At 27.0% G+C, this 22,634-nt stretch overlaps 1 protein-coding gene across 6 annotated transcripts in view; it reads right to left on the bottom strand.

Moving 5' to 3' along the window:
- Positions 1–22,409, bottom strand: part of LOC135923285 (copine-8-like) — a 53,576-nt gene extending 31,167 nt beyond the window's left edge. For 2 of the 6 annotated variants that reach the window (XM_065457953.1, XM_065457952.1), the window contains exons 1-10: positions 22,164–22,409; positions 22,089–22,120; positions 21,927–22,040; positions 21,841–21,881; positions 21,751–21,797; positions 21,607–21,710; positions 15,476–15,515; positions 15,355–15,428; positions 15,249–15,277; positions 12,914–12,942 (exon numbers count right to left, since the gene is read on the bottom strand). In XM_065457953.1, the coding sequence (XP_065314025.1) occupies positions 12,914–12,942; positions 15,249–15,277; positions 15,355–15,428; positions 15,476–15,515; positions 21,607–21,710; positions 21,751–21,797; positions 21,841–21,881; positions 21,927–22,003 (441 nt within the window). In that variant the 5' untranslated portion in view covers positions 22,004–22,040; positions 22,089–22,120; positions 22,164–22,409. Of the gene's footprint in view, positions 1–12,913; positions 12,943–15,248; positions 15,278–15,354; positions 15,429–15,475; positions 15,516–21,606; positions 21,711–21,750; positions 21,798–21,840; positions 21,882–21,926; positions 22,051–22,088; positions 22,121–22,163 lie in introns of all 6 variants that reach the window. The other 4 variants (XM_065457955.1, XM_065457954.1, XM_065457956.1 and 1 more) reach the window with 4 other exon arrangements.
- Positions 22,410–22,634: the final 225 nt, after the last annotated feature.

Raw genomic sequence — 22,634 nt, forward strand, 5'->3', positions numbered from 1 at the left:
ATGATCTTGCAAATGGATTAACTTTGATTGCGAGTGCATATTTTTAAAAAAAACTTTTTTTTTTCTTTTACAAAAAACAAATTTTTCTTTAAAACTAATTTATGTCCATTCCTTTTTTTCTTTGTTTCACAATTTAAAAAAACAACACATTTTAACCAAATATTTATTTATTTTATTTTCTCCTTTGTCTCCCACAATAAACTCATGATTTTCTACAATAACTCAATACAAATATTTATTGATCACAAATTCCCATATCCACTTGATCCTAACAACACAAACATTCTCCCTTCCCTTAAATAATAAAAATTTACCATTCCCAACTTAACTCCTTCTTTACAACAACAAAATATCACTTTATATCTATTTACTATTATTTTCCTAACTTACAACCATATTCACATCAAAGTGAACCGTCCGTAATCATAAACAAAATACAACTTTCCTTTTCTTCTCTCAGTGACCATTCATTACACATTTTTTTCTATTTTTTTCCTTTCTCTCCTAAAAAAACAACTGTCCGGTGTATACCATAATCATAAGCGATTCCCGTTATATCATTTAATTTATTACTATATTCCCATCGCTCTATAATGAGAATACTCGAGTATATTAAACAATCAATAAACTAATAAAATACTTTCCTCCGATGGTCTTTATTACCATTTTCCCGAAAACATAAATTACCAAAACATACCCAGTTGTTCGGTATTCAACTAATTATTAATTAACATAATCTTGTTTTGTACTCTACTAATTTTATCAATTTATGCAATCAATTAAATAACTTTATTAATCTACGTAATCTTGTCTTGTACTCCCCTAATTTTATCAATTTACGCAATTAATTAAATAACCAAAGGAATCTCTTCCTTCAAGGGGGTACACAAAAAAAAATCGCTTTTCCCATTCAATAACAACGAGACTCAATTATAATCCCGTATAATTATAGGATGTTGAGCTCTCCCACCGAAATATAATACTCCCTTTATTTTCCATACTTGTCAATGTTTCAATTAAGCATCTATTGATAATATTCCATTACATTAAAATATATCCCGTTAGCACTTAATCATAAATAAGCATACCTCTATTTTTATAAATAGTATCTTTATTTACCCCTAATACTACGCGAGTATCGCTATCGGAGTATCCCAAAAGGATAAATATTCATTATTTATATTTAACATATTATGCTATATACTTATCACAATAATCTAAGATTCTGGAAAAAATAAGATAAGACTAATATTTAAGCATAATTCCATATTATCTTTATCCCTTCTTACTTTCTCCTAACCTTACGTGATCATTATGTCTGATCACCGTAATTCCATTTATTAGCAAAATTTCATTTAATTTGGAACCAAGGTTTTCTACTATACGACCTTTTTCACATTTCTTCCCTTTGTTATCAAACAAAAGGCCCATATAATTCTCCCAACAGGATATTTTATTCCAATCTTATCAACTGAAGGTACACCAGCCCTGTCTTTGGATCTTAAGAAATCCAACGGCACTCTAGTCCTTCTTTCCAAAAATAACTCCTTAGGCCGATGGGAATATAGTAATAAATTAAATGGTATAACGAGGGAATCGTTTATGATTATGTTATACACCGGGCAGTTGTTTTTTAGGAGAGAAAGGAAAAAAAAATTTGTGTAATGAATGGTCACTGAGAGAAGAAAAGGAAAGTTGTATTTTGTTTATGATTACGGACGGTTCACTTTGATGTGAATATGGTTGTAAGGTAGGAAAATAATAATAAATAATAGTAAATAGATATATAGTGATATTTTGTTGTTGTAAAGAAGGAAGTTGGGAATGGTAAATGTTTATTATTTAAGGGAAGGGAGAATGTTTGTGTTGTTAGGATCACGTGGGTATGGGAATTTGTGATTAATAAATATTTGTATTGAGTTATTGTAGAAAATCATGAGTTTATTATGGGAGACAAAGGGCAAAATAAAATAAATAAATATTTGGTTAAAATGTGTTGTTTTTTTAAATTGTGAAACAAAGAAAAAAAGAATGGACATAAAAAAAATTTTTGTGTAAAGGAAAAAGAAAAATTTGTTTAAAATTTTGTTTTTTGTAAAAGAAAAGTTTTTTTTTTAAAAAATGCACTCGCAATCAAAGTTAATTCATTTGCAAGATCATTGCTTACAAATTACCTTGATTCCAAAAGTCATGGACTTAAATAGCAGTTCACCAAATGGAGGCCCCTTCAAGTCGGGCAATTCGCTTATTAGAAAGAAGAGATGTTTCAAGTGTCAGTCGGAGACTCATTTGAGAAATCAATGTCCGGCCTTGAACAGAAAGAACTGGGAATCTTTGATGGAACAAGATCATAATACCCGTAGTACCCAGAAAGGAATGGCAAAGAGACTGGCGAGGGAATTCGTGGATAGTGCGCTCGGCGGGCCCAAAAAGGCTAATCCGCAACCGGTGCCGCTGACATCAAGGTTGACAGACAAGAAGGCAAGCATTGACAGGACGGACATCATTAATATCCGCACGGTAATGGAACGACACAGGGCGGCCAATGTGGTGCGCCCGGTACCGCCCATGATAGTGGAGCCCAGACCGCTGACAAGAACGGATTCGGATGAAAATCTTTGGGAGGATTTGCTATTGATATAACCATGATGTTAGGTGATTGAATATGTTGAATAATATATTTTTTTGTATATTAATCGATTCTTTTTTTTGTGTAGGAGAATGTCACTGGCCCATAAAGGGGTGACATGTCCTAGTATATTATGCATTAAAAACATGTATTCGCAATTTATTTTGGTTAAACATCAATCAGATGTATTGTATATATCTATTGTATATATCTGATTGGTGGAGGATTATTATTATTATATGAAAAGGGAAAAAATAAGGATTATATAATAATTTTTTCCCGATTTATTATTCATTATTCAATTTTTGTAAAAGTTTTGAGAAAATTCATATATAAATAAAGATATAAATTTTAATTTTAAAAAATATTGATTTTCGTTTTGTGAATTTGAAATTATTTTTATAAATTAATGATTAATAAAGATCTAAATTCGTGTCGTCTACAATATTTATTACGATTCTTATAAAGGATATTTCTTACGATTCTTGTAAATAACAATCTAAATTTATCTTAAAATAAAGGAAGTCTAAAATTTAATTCTATGATGGTTAATGACAATCACTAGGGTTGCACCGATCCGAATTTACCCACCAGGCCCGATTTTAACATCACCCTGGGGGGGGGGGGGTAGACAAAAAATTTTTAAACATCAAAAAACGAATATTTGACATAAAATTATTTTATTTAAAAAATGGCACATAATATACAGAAAGATATAATTATGATCAAATATGTTTATAAAATTAGATGGAAGATTAGTATTGACTTAAGTTGATTTAATGATTTTACAAATATTATGTAATAACGTTGATTTAATTTAATTGTGTTTGTATAATACTTATTAGGGATTTAATTAAAATATATGCGATTAAGAAAATATTTATAACTTACATTACAATTGATTAAAATCAATGATTGAGCAGTGTAAAACTACTAAAAATAAATAGCAATATTGAGATGTATTTTAAATGCCTTAAAAACATTTCCAAAGTTAATAGTTTCTATATGTTTTTTTCATGTTCTAATAAAACTAAGTTACCCTTGGGTCATTCCACGTCAAATCGACCAAAAAAACGCGATTTTCGGACGACCATCTTTAAAATAAACGAAACTTGGCATGATAGTTATTTATTTTGTATATTTTTGTAAATTCTAAATTTTAGAGTGCTAGCTCAACCAAATCCAAAGATATACGCCTTCAAAGTAGAGAATCGCATAATGCGTGATTTCTTAAATCTTGTTTTTCTTAAAAAATACTTAAGATAAAATTACAAATAATATATCATTTTATAGCCCTTAAAATTTTACATTGGAAAATATTTAAAAAAAATTAAAAAATTTTAAGTGTTTTTGTATTTCCGGTAAAAATAAAAAATTAACATTCCTGGGAAGGGATATTGGTGTTGATACTCTCTAAAAATGTTTATTACCTTTATATTAAACTATTTAATGAAAAATCTCGATAGCCATTTTTGTTTTTTAAATTTTATTAAAATATTTATTATTTTTATAAATAAAAAAGGATAATATAGATGGCGTTATATTAATTTTAATAATAATATATTTAATTTAATAAAAATATGTTTTATATCGGTATTAAAATCAAAAAAAATCGATTAAATATAACCAGTATGATGTCTTGGGGTAATAAATAAGGAAGCGGCCCATACGGATATGGTTATTAGGACGCTATATTTTAAAATAAACATATAAAATTTCATATGCAAACAATTATAAAATAAAATACCTCTTGTTTTAATCTTATCCCATTTTTCACTTATTAATAGAATTTCCTGAAGCGATAATTTATAGGTACGTCCTGTCACTGTTATAGGATCTACTATCGTTATTATTTGATTCATGGGCAACCATATCTTTTCCTCAATTGTGGGACAAAAGAAGGATGGTGATGGTCCATGGGGATGTAATAAGAAAATATATATCTCCTCAGTATTTTCATTCTTTTTCAGTACTGTGGCAAACCACCAAAAATCGTCATAAACACATGTTACGAATCCTTTAATATCAGCAAAACACAAATTATCGGCAAAAGACAAATCGGCATTTGAGATATTATCAATTTGAAAGTTTGCATATGAATATATTTTTGATTTAAGTTTACTTAAACTCAAAGGAAAAACAGCATGTATTTCCCGAGTTCGTGGAATGGGACGAGCTAAATTGAATCTTTCTCGTAGTTTAATCTCTTCTAAATTGTATTGTTCGTTGGTTATATACGTAAAATTTACTGATGGCATATTTTGTTTTGCAAACTGATATAAATCAACTGGTGTTAAAATGTGTCCAGAACTGGTGCGCTGAAGGCTTGAACGTGCTGCTAATCATTTTAATGTTCCGCCAAGGCCGTCACATGGACCTTTTCCATGAGATGTAGCTGAAAAATGCCATTCAGCTACTACACCAAAATCTGATTCATGATAACACAGATTTATGAAATTTTTTGTTTTTATATTGAGCAGCCGATCCGTCAGAGCAGTAATAGATTTTACATGGCTTTTTGTTAAAATGATTGGTCAAAAATTTTATCATTTCAGTCTGGTATAAATGTACTGCAATAACATCATGTTGAAGTGACTCTGATATTACCACATAATTAAGGTTTTCTATATTGTTATTATTATTATAATATGCTATCATAGAATGGATAGTGGCCTGATTATTATTCCAGTGAAATCCTTGAACAGCGTCTTGGATTACAAAGGCATAATTTTCAGAGAAATCACAAATTATCATAAATTCATTTTGTTGTAAAAAATGTTTAAGTTTTGAAATATATGATGATTGATTGGTAGCGATGTTAGGAATAAAAAAATAAAATAAGATGATAAAATCTTTAATTTCAAATAATAACGATAGTAGATCCAGAAGTGTGAAATATATACAAATTACGGCCTCAGGAATTTCTATTTAAGCGCAAAATGGATTGCGATAAATAGATATATTTTTATAATAGCTTGAATATAATTTTAAAGTATCTTTATATGGGCCGCTTCCTCATTTATTGCCCCAGGACATCATACTGGTTATACTTAATCGATTTCTTTTGATTTTAATACCTTAAATAAATAAAAATAAATAAAATAAACGCCATCTATATTATCCTTTTTTATTTACAAAAATAATAAAAATTTTAATAAAATTAAAAAAACAAAAATGGCTATCGAGATTTTTCATTAAATAGTTTAATATAAAGGTAATAAACATTTTTAGAGAGTATCAACACCAAAAAAAAATCCCTTCCCAGGAATGTTAATTTTTTATTTTTACCGGAAATACAAAAACACTTTAAAATTTTTAACTTTTTTTCAATATTTTCCAATGTAAAATTTTAAGGGCTATAAAGTGATATATTATTTGTAATTCTATCTTAAGTATTTTTTAAGAAAAACAAGATATAAGAAATCACGCATTACGCGATTCTCTACTTTGAAGGCGTATATCTTTGGATCTGGTTGAGCTGGGGCTCTAAAATTTGGATTTTATTAACATTAACAACATAAATAACTAACATGCCAAGTTTCATTCATTTTTGAGATGGTCGGCCGAATCACTGGTCGATTTGTCATGGAATTACCCCCTTTCTTATATCACTATCGAACATTTATCTGATTTAATAATTAACTTTAATGATGAAAAAGTTGAGTCACAACTCGATGGGATGATATAAACTGATGCAGAATATTAAAAAACATTTGGAAATGCATTTTTGTATGAGTATAAAAATTTGACAAAATATGATGTTTTGTAATTTTCTAAAAAAGGTTCAATTTATTTATGCGTAGAAAATCCATTGTTTAAATTATAAATCCTACAAGGAAAGCAAAAATTGCACAGCTATTCAATATTCGTATATATAAAACTTTAAAGAAAATCTTATTCCATTAGTATCAGTCTCTTTGAGTGATGTGGCCTATTTAGTAACGCCTGATTTAGGTCAGTTGGTTCTAAAAAATATTTGAAGTTAGAATAACTAAAAGATCTAACCTAATTTTTGAAAACTCAGGCTCATTTTCCTTATTCTGAATCTTGGCACCTTTATCATTTTCATATACCAAATTAACTACATTTTCTCCTTGTTCCTCATTACCTTATGGAGTGTGGTTGGTGCTATTAGGCATTACAGCTAGTGTTGCTAAAAACCCCGATTCAAGTCGATTTTTAAAAATGGCCCGATTAAAATTTTTGTCAAATAATGTTAGGTTGGAGATTTTGCTCATAGATGGCAACAAGGTTTTAACTTCTATTTGTCAAATTACGAGGCTTAAATAATATTATTTGGGCTAAAATCTTAATCGGGCCGTTTTTAAAAATCGACCCAAATTGAGCTATTAATCCTTTAAAGTCTCATGATTTGTTTTGACCTCATATAATATAAATATAATAAAAATACTTCCATATTTTATGGAAATTATTAACGAATGTTTTATTTAATTTATCTTTACCATCTTACTGAATTATATGATTTTATAACGACAATATAATGAATTCTGTGTATAATATTTAATATATTAATTATTAAAGGTAAGAGTATAAAATTATGATTAATTATTTAATTAAAAATGACTATGCTCCTTTTTATATCAACTGTAAGTGCAAGATTCCAAAATAAGTCATTGGGATTTTAGAATACCTCTTTTAAACATTTTTTAATTTTATATTCATAAAGTTTTTCTATAATTATAATTATTTTACCATAAAATGCATTCTAAATCCAATCAGACCATACCAATTTTGAATTTAACGTTCATAAGATCTATGTCCTCTATCTCATATTATAATTTTACATTTATTATATTTTTTTAAATGATTCAGCATAATTTATAGTGGCCAAATAATTTAATACTAGTCGAGGGAGACATTTCGGAAGCCAACATCGATGAATCAGACAATGAAGAAGATATTTTGCACACCCTCTACGATGATTTTTTTTCACCTTCATCAACTCGAACATCTATAATCTTTAAGTAGAGATTAATAATGATAACATGATCAAAAAAACAATATGCAAAAATTTGAGATGGATGAAAGAGTATGTGTTGATGAATTAATCCTCCCGTTCACCGGAGTCATTAAAAAAATATATAAAATCGAAGCTTCATATATAGGGTAACAAAGTTTGCAGTAACCAGATCCTCCAGTATTGTATATCATTTTAAGATTTATGCGGGAAAGCAAACTAATCCAACACCATCAGAATTAGGGATAAGTAGTTATATAGTCCTCCAATTGGCTAAAAATATCCGGAAATTTTAAAATCACAAACTCTTTTGCGATAACTACATTTCTTCAGAAGCATTGGCTAAAAAATTAAAATAAATCGGTATATTTGTGGTAGGGACTATTTGAAGTAATCGGATGAAAGATTGCAAGTTAAAATGCTATGGACACTTAAAAAAGAAGGTCACGGGAGCTATGTGTGTAATGTTGATAAAAAGAAAAATATAATAATAGTCATATGGTATGACAATAAGTTTGTGCACGCCTTATAGTGTTATTTGCTTGATCGTAAAATTACCGGGATTCAGACCCGTGGTTTAAACTCGAGGTTCAGATGACTCATGTTATTCCAAATAGTACAAATAAAAAATATTTACCAAAAATATAGAACCAGCAAAATGCAATGGAATTTTTTGAGGTTAGATAGAAAAGACCTGCAAGCAACTAAAAAAATTTTTAATCGGGACCATTTATGGCTTAGAAATACCAAAAAAATAGATTAAAATGAGTTATGTTGGTTAGCCGAGCGATTATTTCCAGCTATACCATCCTAGTTCAGAATTAGATAAAAACTTTTTGGCCGGATTATTTCATAGCTATTTTTAAACACATATTGATTTTTTTCTAATTTTAGAAATGTATCTTAGACAAGTACATTTGATAACATTGATTGAGCTTGAATGGAATATTTAGAATACTTTCGGATCGTTTTTATTTAGGGGAGGGGCGGGGTGGTTATAAACAAGCGTCTTTTTGTACTGCCTATTCTGAAGTCAAAATATATAAAATCTTCTTACATTGTTTATAAAATTTGTGTAATTGCTAAAATTGGGTAATGGCTAAATACAAGCTAACTCGGCGTAATCTTCAGGCGCTTGCCGAAAAAAATCTGTTAACATTGATGCGTTTTAATTTATATTAATTTTTTCCAAATTTGAGCCAATATCTTTTTAAGAATAACCCCAAAAAGCCAGAGTGATAGTTTTAGGCTAAAACACTTGGTTTAGCCGATTTTTTAGCAGGCTAAAAATAGTTATAAGTTTAAAATTAAAATTGTCGTAAAATTAAAAAAGAATATTAAAAGAAATAATTTTTTTTAAAAAATAATGTTTTTCTCAACATTTTCTTTCAAGTTTTTAAAAGTAAATGTGTTATTTTAATTATTTTTGTAAAAAATATTTTTATCTGAATGGGTTTTATTTTTAATTTAATCGACAACATGATGTTATATTAAATCAGCACATTCACAACACTGAAAAATAATTAATAAGCTTAATTTCAAAAATATAAAAAACGGGAATTTTATTTTTAATAATTCATTTTATGATGATTAGTTCTAATAATTTTAAAAATAAAACCCATTCAGATAAAAATATTTTGTTTACAAAAATAATTAAAATAACACATTTACTTTTAAAAACTTAAAGATAATGTTGAGAAAAACATTATTTTTTAAAAAAATTTTATTTCTTATAATATTCTTTTTTAATTTTATGACAATTTTAAATAAACTTCTAACCAAATATATTTTTAACCGACTAAAAAATGGGCTAGACCAAGTGTTTTAGCCTAAAACTATCACTCTGGCTTTTCGGGGTTTAAAAAAATATATGCTCAAATTTTGAAGAAATTAATATAAATTAAAACGCTTCAATGTTAACAGATTTTCTAATTGAAGATTTTATATATTTTTACTTCAAATAGGCAGGACAAAAAGACGCTAGTAACCAACCCCCCCCCCCCCCAAACAATCCATCTAAATACCCCATTCAAGCTCAATCTTGCCGAATTTAGAAACTAATGTTATCAAATATACTTGTCTAAGATACATTTCTAAAATTAAAAAAAAAATCAATAAGTGTTTAAAAAATAGTGATGAAATTCAACAAATCCGGCCAGAAAGTTCGTATCTAAGAACTAGGATGGTATAACTGGAAATAATCGCTCGTCTAACCAACATAATAAGTCATTTTAATACTATATTTTTGGTATTTCTAAGCCCTAAGTGGTCCCGATTGAAAAATTTTTAACCCTAAGCTGAGTTGCTAGCAGGGCTTTACTATCTCACCTCAGAAAAGATCATTGCATTTTGCTGTTTCTATATTTTTGGTAAAAATTTTTATTTGAACTATTTGGAATAACAGTATTTATCTGAACCCCTAGTTTAAACCACAGGTCTGTGCTCGAGGTTCGTGCTCAGTGCTGGTTTAGTCGATTTTTAAACCCAAACCCCAGGTCTGGGTTTTATGGTGTTTATCAAATAGTAAATGTAAAAAGATAGTTACTAAGTAGCAAAAAAATATATTGTGCCAAGACCAAATATATTAAAAATATATAATAAAGGTATGGGAGGAGTCGATTTATATGATATGCTAGTTAAATGCTATCGAGTAGACATTAAAGGAAAAAGGTTCTACTTGAGAATCATTTTCATCTCATTGATATTATTTTCAGTAGACCTTTGAACGAATTTTTTTAAAATTGATAGTGGTTTGAATAGCAATTATTCCTCTCCTATAAAAAAAATTTTTTTTTGGGGGGGGGGGGGGCAGGGTAATAAAAATATTTTCTGGAAAGGGGGCAGTTTGTAATTTTCTCCCCTCCCCCAAACATGCTTAGAATCGGGCCTGTTACCCAAACCGATTTGATAACCGACGCGCGTCTATTTATAACTTTATTTTACTCAGGGGAGGGCAAAAAAAACAATGTTTTCTCCTGGGTATTACATAAACACGCTAATAAGTAGTAATGTTAAATAGTCGAGATCTCCAGGCTTTGACTCGCAATAACTCAATTCAAAACTTGAATTTATTTTCACGATTCGAGTTCCCAACTTGAGTTTTTACGTTATTTTGTATAGGTATATATATAATAAAAAAATATTATTATTGAAGTGAAATAGTAGAAAATATAAATTTCTTTAGAAGTTATATAAGATTGACAATTTTATCAATCTCCCTCTATAGATATAATAATTTACTTAAAGATATGTTTAGAAAAAATATAGGGATAAATTTATAGTAAAATTTAGGTTTTTTCGATTAAATTTAAAAATAAAGTTTTTATTAAAACATAATTTTTATATTAAAAATTTAAATTATTGCAATTTATTTATATTCTATACATCAAATTTGTTTAAAATTTTCAGTTTTTAAAAAAAAATTTATTGCTTCAAAATATTTGCATCTTATTTTATTCTAAATAAAATGGATTGCTATTATAATTTATATATTTTTAATTTACTTATGTTAATGGTGTATTTCAAAATCGAAATGAACTATTTTCAAGCATATATTAGATTATAAATATATGCAAAGATAAAAGTATAATAATATCTTTTATGTTTTGAAAATGACACATTATAAGTTATTTTTTCATTCCCACAAGTAGCTTTTAATTTATATCATTAAAAATTTATATCCTTTAGGTGGCGTAAGCGATTTAAATTTGTAAATATCATTTCAGATAAAATTAGTATTGTTTTTAAATATTTTTATGATTATAATACATGATACATGGTGATTGGTGAGAGCTTAAAAATAATATTTTTTCTATTCAGTTTTTTTGACGTTTAGTACTTAAGTAAAAGTGTAGAATAGAACTATAAAATTTTTTAACATTTGACCCGTCAACTAAGCGTAAACCGAAAAGGTAGATGATAAATATTTTTCTTAAGAAATACATTTTTAAAATATTTTAATAATAGTTAACACTAGTTCTAACATCTAATTTTTTAAAAAAAATTTTTTTTAAATTTATTCGACCCATCAGTGGAATCTCATTTCCGGAAAACAGGAAAAAAATAGATTGAGAGAATTATCGTTAAAAAAATATTATTTTAAAATATATTTCTAGAGTTAATACTATATGTTAACCAAAAATTAATTTGTATTTTTTAGTTATTTATGAGAATTCAATTCATAAACAAATTAATCAATATCAATTCATAGAACCCTTCACTTAACCAAAAAGAAGGTAGAGTAGAAACGTCAAAGAAATCAAATAAAAAAAAATAATTTTCAAATTTTGACCAAGTATATTACTCATAAAAAAAAATCTCTCATTTTTAATTAATAATTTTATCTGAAATATAATTATAAATTAAATCTTTATTTAATTATATAAATTATAACCCTTTTTTATAGGATCGGACCAATTTTTGGTCTTTTTTTTAATATAGGTTATTAGCAATTTACATTGATCATGAATAGACTAGATAGAATTGTCTACTTTCTAAGAGATAGAAGGACTTTTGGAACAAATAAAAAATTACAAAGATCTATATAAATTAATGATTAATATATCTGAGATCTGCCTCACACCCGTTAAAAAATTTTGCATAAGTTGTCCAGCCCATTATTTAAAGGTTTTCCAGGCCCGGTCCATTTAAATTTTACGAAAAGTCCAGCCCGCCGTTAAATTTTTTTGTAAGAATTTTCCGGCCATAACATTTTAAATTTCTATAAATTTTTCCTAATGTTAATTAATACTCATGTATCACTACTCTATGGCTATCTATAACTTAACAATGTTTTATAGATCAATTTGTTTTGATACCTATATTGTGTATTTGTAATTGGATCATATTATATCGAATATATTAAATTTTAGAAAAATTGATTAAAAATAATTTTAAAAAATTAAACTGCAAATTTGATAAGGATTCAAATATATACAAAAAAATTAAATAAATTTTTTTAGAGAAATTCTATAAATTGATTGTAAAATTAAATACTATTTTTCTATTTAAAAAAAATAATATATATATTAAATGTAGACTATAGTTGGGTAATTACAATGCTTTTAGCCGTTTAAGCCAATTTTTAACCGGCTAATAAATCGGCGAAACCGAGTTTTTAGCAGAAAACTATCACTTTGACCTTAGGGGTTTTCTTAAAAATATAGCAGCTCGAATTTAAAAGAAACTAATATAAATTAAAACGCCTTTCAACGGATTTTCTCCGGAACGCGCCTATAGATTGTGCAGAATAAGCAGCCATTTAGCCATTACCCAGCTATAGATGACGAATAAAGACAATATAATACTTTGCAGGCAGAGATCTCTTCGGCGAAAACTAAAAATATACAAAATTTAAATAAATAATTATTGCAATTTTATACTATGTTAAATCATATTAGAACGTCGGACTAAAAATATTTCCGCGAATAATTTTTGAAAGCAAAATTTATATTTAAAATCCAGGTTGGCCCAAAAGATTTAAAAAAATTAAAAGCCCGAGCCGTCGTTTCAATTTTATTTTTATATCAATTAATCAGTGGGAAAATCTAATAATGATCAAAAATAAAAATCCATGTTAGGCAAAAATTTCTAAAAAAAAATAATCGAAAAAAATCATAAGATAAAATATATGTAGTATGTATTTAAATCAAAATGAATGTCATATAGTGGCCATTTCGACTCTAATATTTGGTTACGTCGCCGCTTTTCAAAGCTAATAACGGGCTTAATTCTTTTAGGCAGAGTTCAAATCAAGGTTTCACACTTTTCTTTTTAAAAATTTTCAACAAACATAATATTTAATGAGATGTAAGGACCTTTTTAAGTCAGTGAAAAACCTATATTCCCAGACTTTTTCCCGTCATACAACCATATAAAAAAAAATCGGAATTTGAGGGTCTCATTAAGACAGTCAGGTATTTTTATCTGACTTTGTACTACAACATTGCTAAAAATTGAATCACACATGTTTCATCACTGATTTTTATCTGCATCCATTTGGATTCATACCAAGATTAATGTTCTTTGGTTTTTTTGATGACAATAAAGGCTCTTTCATTATTTTAAAAATGGCAGAATTCGGTAAAGATTATTAAATAAATCTTTCTACTACAAGTACTTAGAAGATTCTCTTTTATCAATGAATTCCATTCGAAAGTAATACCATTGGCCCAAGAATGTCTAATTTCCTTCAATACATTATTCAAACATCTCAAATCTCGCTAGGTTGTGACACTTTTATGGGTTCTATTTGGCTTAAAACTGTTAGATTGACGAATAGTTTCAAAATTAATAATAAATATTTCAGAAATTTTTATTAATGATGCCGTCTTTATGATATTTTTTTGTTTTAAGGTTTGGGTAACTGATCATTATTGAATCAAAATGTAACTAGAAATATCGTAAACATTAAACAGTATAATAATAAAGGTGAAAACTGACAATACCAGCCTTTAACTTATCTAAAAAATTGGTAAATTTAAGCAATGGCGATCTATTTGATTCACGATTGTTGAGTGGTATCCATTTCGATTTGTATACTATTTTTTAAAATTTGCATCTTTAATAGATATGATATTGTTTTACCCATATATAGGGCAGAGACCTGCAGGCCCGGCCCTAAGCCCGGGTACCAAGGCCGGGCTGTATTTTAAATTTTTAAAATATACCCGGGCCGGGCCTGAATTTTTTTTTTAAATAACAGGGTCGGGCCGTAAAATTTTTTTAAAAATTTATACAACATGAATTATTATATTTGTCAATTAGATATGGTATAATGATTATATATAGTTATGATTAATATAATTTTGGGTGAAAGTTAACACTAGCTAACACTCTTAGTATCTATTACATAATATAATTATAGTTTTCCTGGTATGGATTAAATACGCAAAGGATAATAGGTAATAAATACATTATTATATATTATATGTTATATTTTTTATTAATTAAAATATCATTATTTTTTTTAAATACAATTAATATAGTATAATCTCAAAATATTATTTACACAAATTTTTTATAGTATGTATTTGTAATATACTAAATATCTGTTTAGAATAAAAAAAATATGTAGTAGTGTTGTTAAACGGCTCGTTTTGAGCCGATTTTTAAAAAAGGCTAACTCAGTTTTTTATCCAGAAAAATATTATGCAAGCCTGAAAATTTTGCCATATGAGCAAAGGTCTTGACATATAGTATCGAAATTTCGAGGCTTAGTCAATATTTTTCTGACGAAAATATTGAGTTAGCCGTTTTAAAAAATCGGCTCAAAACGAGCCGTTTAACAACATTAGCTAATATGCTTGCTTATTAAATGATTACCCGCCGAAAAATATGATAAAATACCAAATAGATGAATTTTTTGTATATATCAGGTCAAATTTTTTTAAAAATCCAGGCTGGGCCTAAAATTATTAAACTCGGGCCGGGCCGGGCCGTAAAAAATTTTTGTAAAAAAATCCGGGCCAGGCCGGTCAGAAAATTTTCTAATCCGGGCCGGGCCGTGCAAATGGTACCTTTGCAGGTCTCTAATATAGGGTATGTTAACTTTTATAATATTTATACATTAAGGCTTTCACATTATTCTCTATTAAATTACAAGAGTAGAAATATCAGTTATATATTTAATATAATTATTACTCGTGATTTGGCTATCGGTATTTGAGTGACTAAATTTTTGTATTTTTTTTTAAAAAAAAATAAAATAATTTTGATTTTAAGTTTTAAAAAAAAAATTATACTGTACTTTAATTTTTTGGTGTATGCGTTGATGGTTGATACGATTTCTCCCAAAGTGCATTCCAGAGATCCCAGAAAATCCTATATTTTTAAAATATAGAATGAGTATTTTGATTTATGATTCTCACATGATCACTTAATTTCTGACTTTTACTATCAATGTCATATCTATAAAATAAATATAAAAATTAAATTAATTTCTAAAAAAATTTCATTTCATTTCATTTTGTAATAAAAACAAAACTAAATATCGCTAATAAAAAATTATTCAAACCAAATTTTGGGGCAGAAAAAAATATAAAATTTTTTTGTTCTTTGTTCAATTTATAATAAATAATTGAGTATTTTGATTTTAGAGAAAAAGTCTAAGTGTATGATAACTTAATGATCTGAAATATAAAAAATAAATTGGTTAAATATGATGGAATTTATATTCTTGCAGAATAATGCGGCAATAAAAATATCGAGGATCGGGCTGATATTTTTTTAAATTTAGACCCGATATTTATGAATGGCGGGTATTTTTTTAAAAAAATAATAGATATTATATACCCCATAAGTTATTCTACAATTTCGATGTGTAATCGATTTGGTCCGGAGAATTTTCAAGGACCGAAGCTTAAACCACAGTGTAAATTCGTCAGATGAATATTAGTGTTCTAAAAAAATTTCATGAGAGCATTTTAAAAAAAGTATCTCATGTATTTTAACTAGAATATTCCACTATAATATTTATCATTGATATGGAAGAATCGATTTATCGAAAAAATGCATTTTATAAAAATATGGATAGAATTATATCTCAGCCGACGATTGTAAAGATTGGCGAGCTATAAATGCGTCAACTAGTAAAGATCACGGTTAGGCCTGGAACCGATTTTCCGATTTTCAAAGTATTACCCTATTTTGTATATATCGCCATGAATTTGCGCTAACTGTGATGCAGTGTAAAAATAAAGACTAACCCCCGTGGTCCACATAAAAACCATATATATTTTGAATACTTATACAAAACAAAGGATTTCATAAAATTGAAAAATTTCATTTATTTGCAAATATTAAAAACAATAAAATATGATAATGAAAACAGAAACAAACATTACAAAATAACAAGGTAGCTAAAATAAAAATTAGCACCCCTAAAGCTTTTTTCATGGTCGAGCACTCCTGCCTACCTAAGGTCATTTTAAAATTTAGGTGAATTTAAAATGATAACATATTTATTACTAGACTTATTATAACAAAACAAAAAATTTAGCATTTATTAAATCATATTTTATGGGCATCCCATAATAATAAAAACTAATATTTCAACCATCCCCCCCTTTTATAAATAAAAAAAAAGTTAGTAACACAAATGATAAGAACAGTTTCAATAAGATTACATTTTAAAAAAATTTATAGACATTTTACTAAATGCTTGATAATTCTTTTTTACTAAATAAACTGCTTTGTAAAATAATTGCTCATAAGGAACTAAAGTTGATTGAATTTTATATATAATTTGACAATTCTTAAAAGATAATATATACTATAAGAAAAAATCATGCCTTTCTCAAGACAAAACCGAGTCGAAAACAGCTTGCAAAAACTAACCCGAGTCATGGAATCGATGCTAAAACAGAACCGCAGTCAATAACCGGGCCGTTGACTTGAATATTGAATACAAAAAAAGCTGCTTTTTAGAAAAATCACTAAACAAAAAATTCTAATTATTGTGAAATCAATAAAAATGCATAAATGTTTAGAACAAATTATTGTATTCAAATGTAATATAGATTATAAAATAAATTCAAGAGATGCCAACAGTACGGCCCGGCTCAGATTTAAAATTATTTTGGTCCAACCCGGGTTTTATATTATTAGACCCAGTTTGGATTTTTTTTTAAAAAAATATTTTCGGGCCCGGCCCGGTTTTTTCCAAAAAAAAATTCAGACCTGTCCCAGTTTTTTCCAAAAAAAAAATTCAGACCTGTCCCAGTTTTTAAATATATTATATTTATTTATAATTTTTTAAGCGAATAATGGCTATTTTAAATATTTGGTTTTAAAATATAAGGCCCGATCCGGGTATATTTAAAAAATTAAAATACGGCCCGGGCCGTGAACCTTAGAACCGGGCTTGCAGGTCTCTGACTTAAACAAAGTAAATAAGAAACGCCAAATATTACAAAAACATCATTAATTTATTTACTTCTTTTCTTATAAAGATAATGAAATATTATCATGCAAAAATAACAAAAATGATTGGAATGCTTAGATAAAAAAAATAGCTTATCCAAGAATAAAATTCATGCATATATGCAGATAACATTTTTTTGAAAATTCATGAGCTCCAAATTTAAAAGAATAAAATATAACAATATATCCCTGTCCACTAGTCGACTAATGGCTAAATGTCAGCGAATTCGATTTAACCTACAGGCATGTGCCATCTGTCAATATTAAGGCGTTTTAATTTATATTAGTTTCTTTCAAAAGTTGCTATATTTTTTAAGAAAAACTCCAAAGCCAAAGTGATAGTTTTCGGCTAAACATTGGCTTAAAAGGCTAAAAATATAGAATTACCCAACTATACTGTTCACGGTAATTCCCAAATTATTGATAATACATAAAAACAGGAACCAAATTTCTAATCTTCATATAATTGACTTAGAAATATTACTGTGAATTCATTTCAAGATAAAAATTGAGATGAATCATTTTTTTAAATATCTGTCAGTATATAATGAAAAGGGAATTAGTTATAGTCTGAAATCACACAATTTACAGGTTTATTTTAATCCCAATTTAATTAATTATTTAATTGAACTTACAAAGATAAAAAAAAGGATTTCAAATTTGTTAAATTATTATTTTATTTGAATTAATGGAATAAAAATATTTTGAAAAAAAAGAAAAGTAAGGACAGAAAATATGTAAAAGAAGGTAAAGTTGGTGGTTAGGAATGGGGAAATAATCCAAAGGAAGAGATAAAGGCTAAAATAGTCAGAGCGAATAATTTTGGTAGGAAACTTTGCCATAAAAAGATAGTTTCTTTAAATTGATTGGTCTTTATTTAACAATTATTTTCTGGCTAAATAGGCTGAAGGTTTCATTCATTTTGCATTTCTAAACAATTATTTACACGTATTCCTTAATTTTATTTCTGGATGAGACTCGATCTTTAAAAAATTGTAGGATCAGTTGGATGAATATATTTATAATATAAAATTTTGTATCGGCCTTTGAACTGAAAAAATAAATGCAATGAAGGGCTCTAGTTTTAATCGTGTTTAAGTGATTGAAGCTTGGTTGAACTGAAGAGCAGGTGTTCTACATAAATCTCAAAACGTTACAAATACTCAGAGTTGTTAAACGCTACTTTAAAAGTAGCGCACCCGCTATCGCTATTTGTTAAAAAAAATTAGCGCGCTACAGCTATCGCTATTTGTCAAAAAAAGTAACTCGCTATTAGCTACTATTTTTTAAAAGTAGCTTTAGCTACTTTTTATAAAAAAAAATTACTGCTTATAATGTTATTGTATAGTAAATATATAAAAAATCAACATTTAAAAATATAGTTAGTTTTGATTATAAAAAAATTTATGTAATAAAAATATATATTTATGCTAATTTGTTGCATTTTATAATAAAATCATCTCAATATTATCATCCTCAAGTCTAGAACGACGATCAGAAAGTATAAGTTTTGATTAAATAATCTCTCGACACTAGCACTTGAGGGTAATGGCGTATTTAATCTTATATACATATTTTTAATATAAGATAGATTATCAATAATTTTATTTGCAAGTACATCGTATGTCTGGCATCCTATTATCATTTTGAGAGGTAATGCTACAGATCTTCTTTTTAAAGTTCTAAGATCTAGCCAATGGCCTGTGATTCCCAGATAAGCTCAAAAATATAATCTTATCAATTTATAAATATAGATAAGTTTTTACCTTCTGTTATGTGTTCAACTATCTCATATATAATATCTCTGATAACCCTACTATTAGAGCATCTTTCACCATTTTAAAGTTATCTGCTATTTTATTCTTTAGGGTCTGGCAGCATAAAATTGTTGTACCAGAAGATAGAGTTTTAATTATCATGGTGAATGATGGATTATCAACTAAGGACATTGGCTGAACTGTATAAATTATAAAATCAACAATAATTTTATCAGCAAATTTCTGAGAAATATTGTCATTTGCTTTATTAATTAATTTGGTTTGAATTGAATGTCTTTTTGGATGTAGAGTCGCCTATACCAAAATAATTTAGATGTTTCTCCATTTCCTTAAAACTCATGAACAGTCTTATAAATAAATATTATTAGAATGTAAAAATGAGAATTTACCTTTAGGTGTTTCTTGAGGTTATAGCTATTGGATTGATTTGAGGATATATTTTTTTTTACATTTTAAACAAATAAATTTGAAACCAGTTTTGGTTATATATATTTATTTAAAAAAAATTTCAAATCTAGGGAATGGGAAATTTGTATTATAGCTATTAAGAACATTTTCTTCCCTGGTATCTTCCATTTCATTAATATCATTGTCTGAATCACTTTCAACAATTTGGATATCCATAGGCGATGACATTTTAAATTATTAACACGTGATAGGTTTATAATGCAATGGAAAATATAAATTACAAATTGAAATTATATTTTAATTTCAAAATTAAATGATAAATCATAAAAATTATAATTAATTATGATATTATATTTAAATTTTCATGTTTACAGTTACCTTCATTATATTTTTTAAAAGTAGCAGCTATTTAGCTACTTTCAAAAAAAGTAGCGCACTAAAAAATTAAATAATTACAAAAAAAGTAGCCGCTATAGCTACCAAAAAAGTTAGCAAGCTAATTAGCGCGCTACACAACTCTGCAAATATTTCAATATTTTTTTTATATAGAATTTGGGTCTACAAGATGTATATATTTTGTAACACTGGCATAATTATTTTTTTGATATAAGATTTAATGAAATCACAATATACAGGATTTTTAACTTTTATAAAATTCATATTTTATTGAAATTAACAAAAATAATTATCATGCTAAGCATTAATTTTAAAGAGGGTTATTTAAAACACTGGTTGTTTTTACATGGGATCACCATTATAATAATAACTGGCTTTCTTTCTTACTTGGTCAAAACATTTCATAATTTGTTTGATTTTTATCCTAAAATTATATAAGTTTTTCATAAGGTTGTGACATTTTCCTATAAATAAAATTTTGCCATATATGATCCACCATTTTCAAATATTATTATCTGTAAATTCAATTATGCTTTTTGAAAGCCAATTATTTCTTATTTTCAAATTATATTGGCTTATAAAATAGTAGACTTTTTATATTTATTTTCTTCATAAAGGTATATAATTGGCATTGGCAATAAAAAACAATTTTCAATTATAAATATATTTCAGTAGACCAAATCATAAGAGAGCAAGAGGCAAAACTTTGGTTAAAAATGGTCAAAAATTGATGATTTTTTAGGTCTGTGCCAATTCACAAAATTTCCACTAGTCCAATATTTACACATAATATATATAAAATATAAATAAGATATTTGATCCTTATTTAGAAAAACTAACTGCAAATCATAGATAAAATAAATAACACTTTAAAATTTTATGTTTCTCACATGGCCAATGCTAGTGTTGTTAAACAGCTCATTTTGAGCTAATTTTTAAAAATGGCTATCTCAATATTTTTATAGGAAAAATATTATGCAAGCCTTAAGATTTTGCTCATAAGTGGCACAAAGGTTTGAACATCTATTAACAAAATCTAGAGGCTTAGACAATAGTTTTCTGGCCAAATATTGAGTTAGTCATTTTTAAAAATCTTAAATCAAGTGTAATAACACTAGCCAAGGTATTTGTGCATTATCTCAAATTATTAAGTGTATTTTGTTTATTTTTCTCCCAAAAGTTAATATCTTTAAAATATAGCTCTGAAAGTGACTTAAATATATTTTTAAATCCTTCTCTTGTTGCAAATAATGTAAGATAAGATTTTTAGCAACTTTTCTTTTAAAATAATTCAATATTCAATTTTTTTTAAAAGAACATAAATTTAATTTAAGTTATTTTTAAAATTTATTATTATTAAGAAATTATTTATAAAATAAAATAATGAGTTGAAAATGCTAGATATCAGTTCTGATCTACTATTTAATATTGGCAAAGCAATCAAAAATTATTAGTTAAATATTTAAATCAATATATAAAATACTTAATTTACTTACACTTCAAATTTGAGAAACTGCTGCATCTCAAAATAATAGTCAAGCAAAATTTTATCATGAAATTTGGGATTTAAAGAATTCTGAACAGTTTCCGTTTTTCCAACCTTTCATACTGTTATTTAATGATATTATAAAAATTCATACCTGAAAATACTCTTTGGATGTATGATTTTTTATATACACTATAACCACTAAGGAAATTATTAATATACTATTTTAAAAATGTAGATATACTAGGATCAGACTTTGATAACCAATCAGCATTCCTTAAATTACTAAAATTTATAAGCAATATTTATTTTTTCCAGCAAATCTTATACTTGCATTCTATTGAGAGCTCAATTTGTGAGCTTGGATTAGAATCCATAGACGGCATCCTTGGATACAAAACAGACATCACGATTTTAAACTTGCTGGTTCAATTATAAAACCTTCTAACCTGTACTTAAAGAAACTTTAAATTCTAAAACAGAACAATTTACTGCTTGCTGGATCAAATAATAAACCTTCTAACCTGATATAATCTATTACTTAGTAATAATTTATAAAATATTAACCTGTGTTTAAGGAATCTTTCTTAATACAGAAAAATATGAAAAAATTGTAAAAACAAATTGGTGAGAATTCAAAAATAAATGGAATAGAACCGAACCGAATATTTAAGGTAGCACCGGAATATAGCAATAGTAGCGTCATTTTGGGGTTTGCAGGTCAATAATTGCCTTATTTATCATTACATGAATTAGTAAAGAAGCGTCCATAGAAGCAAGGGAAGCAGGCGCGAAACCAGGAATTTTCTAACATGGGGGTGGGGGGCAGGTGAAGTAATTTTTTAAATATTGAAAATTTATTTAAATCATCATTTTACATAAAATGACAATCTAAATACAAATAAAAATATTGTAAAGTTCAATATATTTAAGAGATATATTTGTTAAAAATTTATAGAACTCTAACCAGGTATGTAAATCAAATTAAACATTATGATGATTTAAAAATTTAATCAAGGTATCGTTTATAAATGGAAA

The sequence above is a fragment of the Gordionus sp. m RMFG-2023 genome, chromosome 2, assembly GCF_954871325.1.
Source record: "Gordionus sp. m RMFG-2023 chromosome 2, tfGorSpeb1-WG-v2, whole genome shotgun sequence".
Classification (NCBI taxonomy): Eukaryota; Metazoa; Nematomorpha; class Gordioida; order Chordodea; family Parachordodidae; genus Gordionus; species Gordionus sp. m RMFG-2023.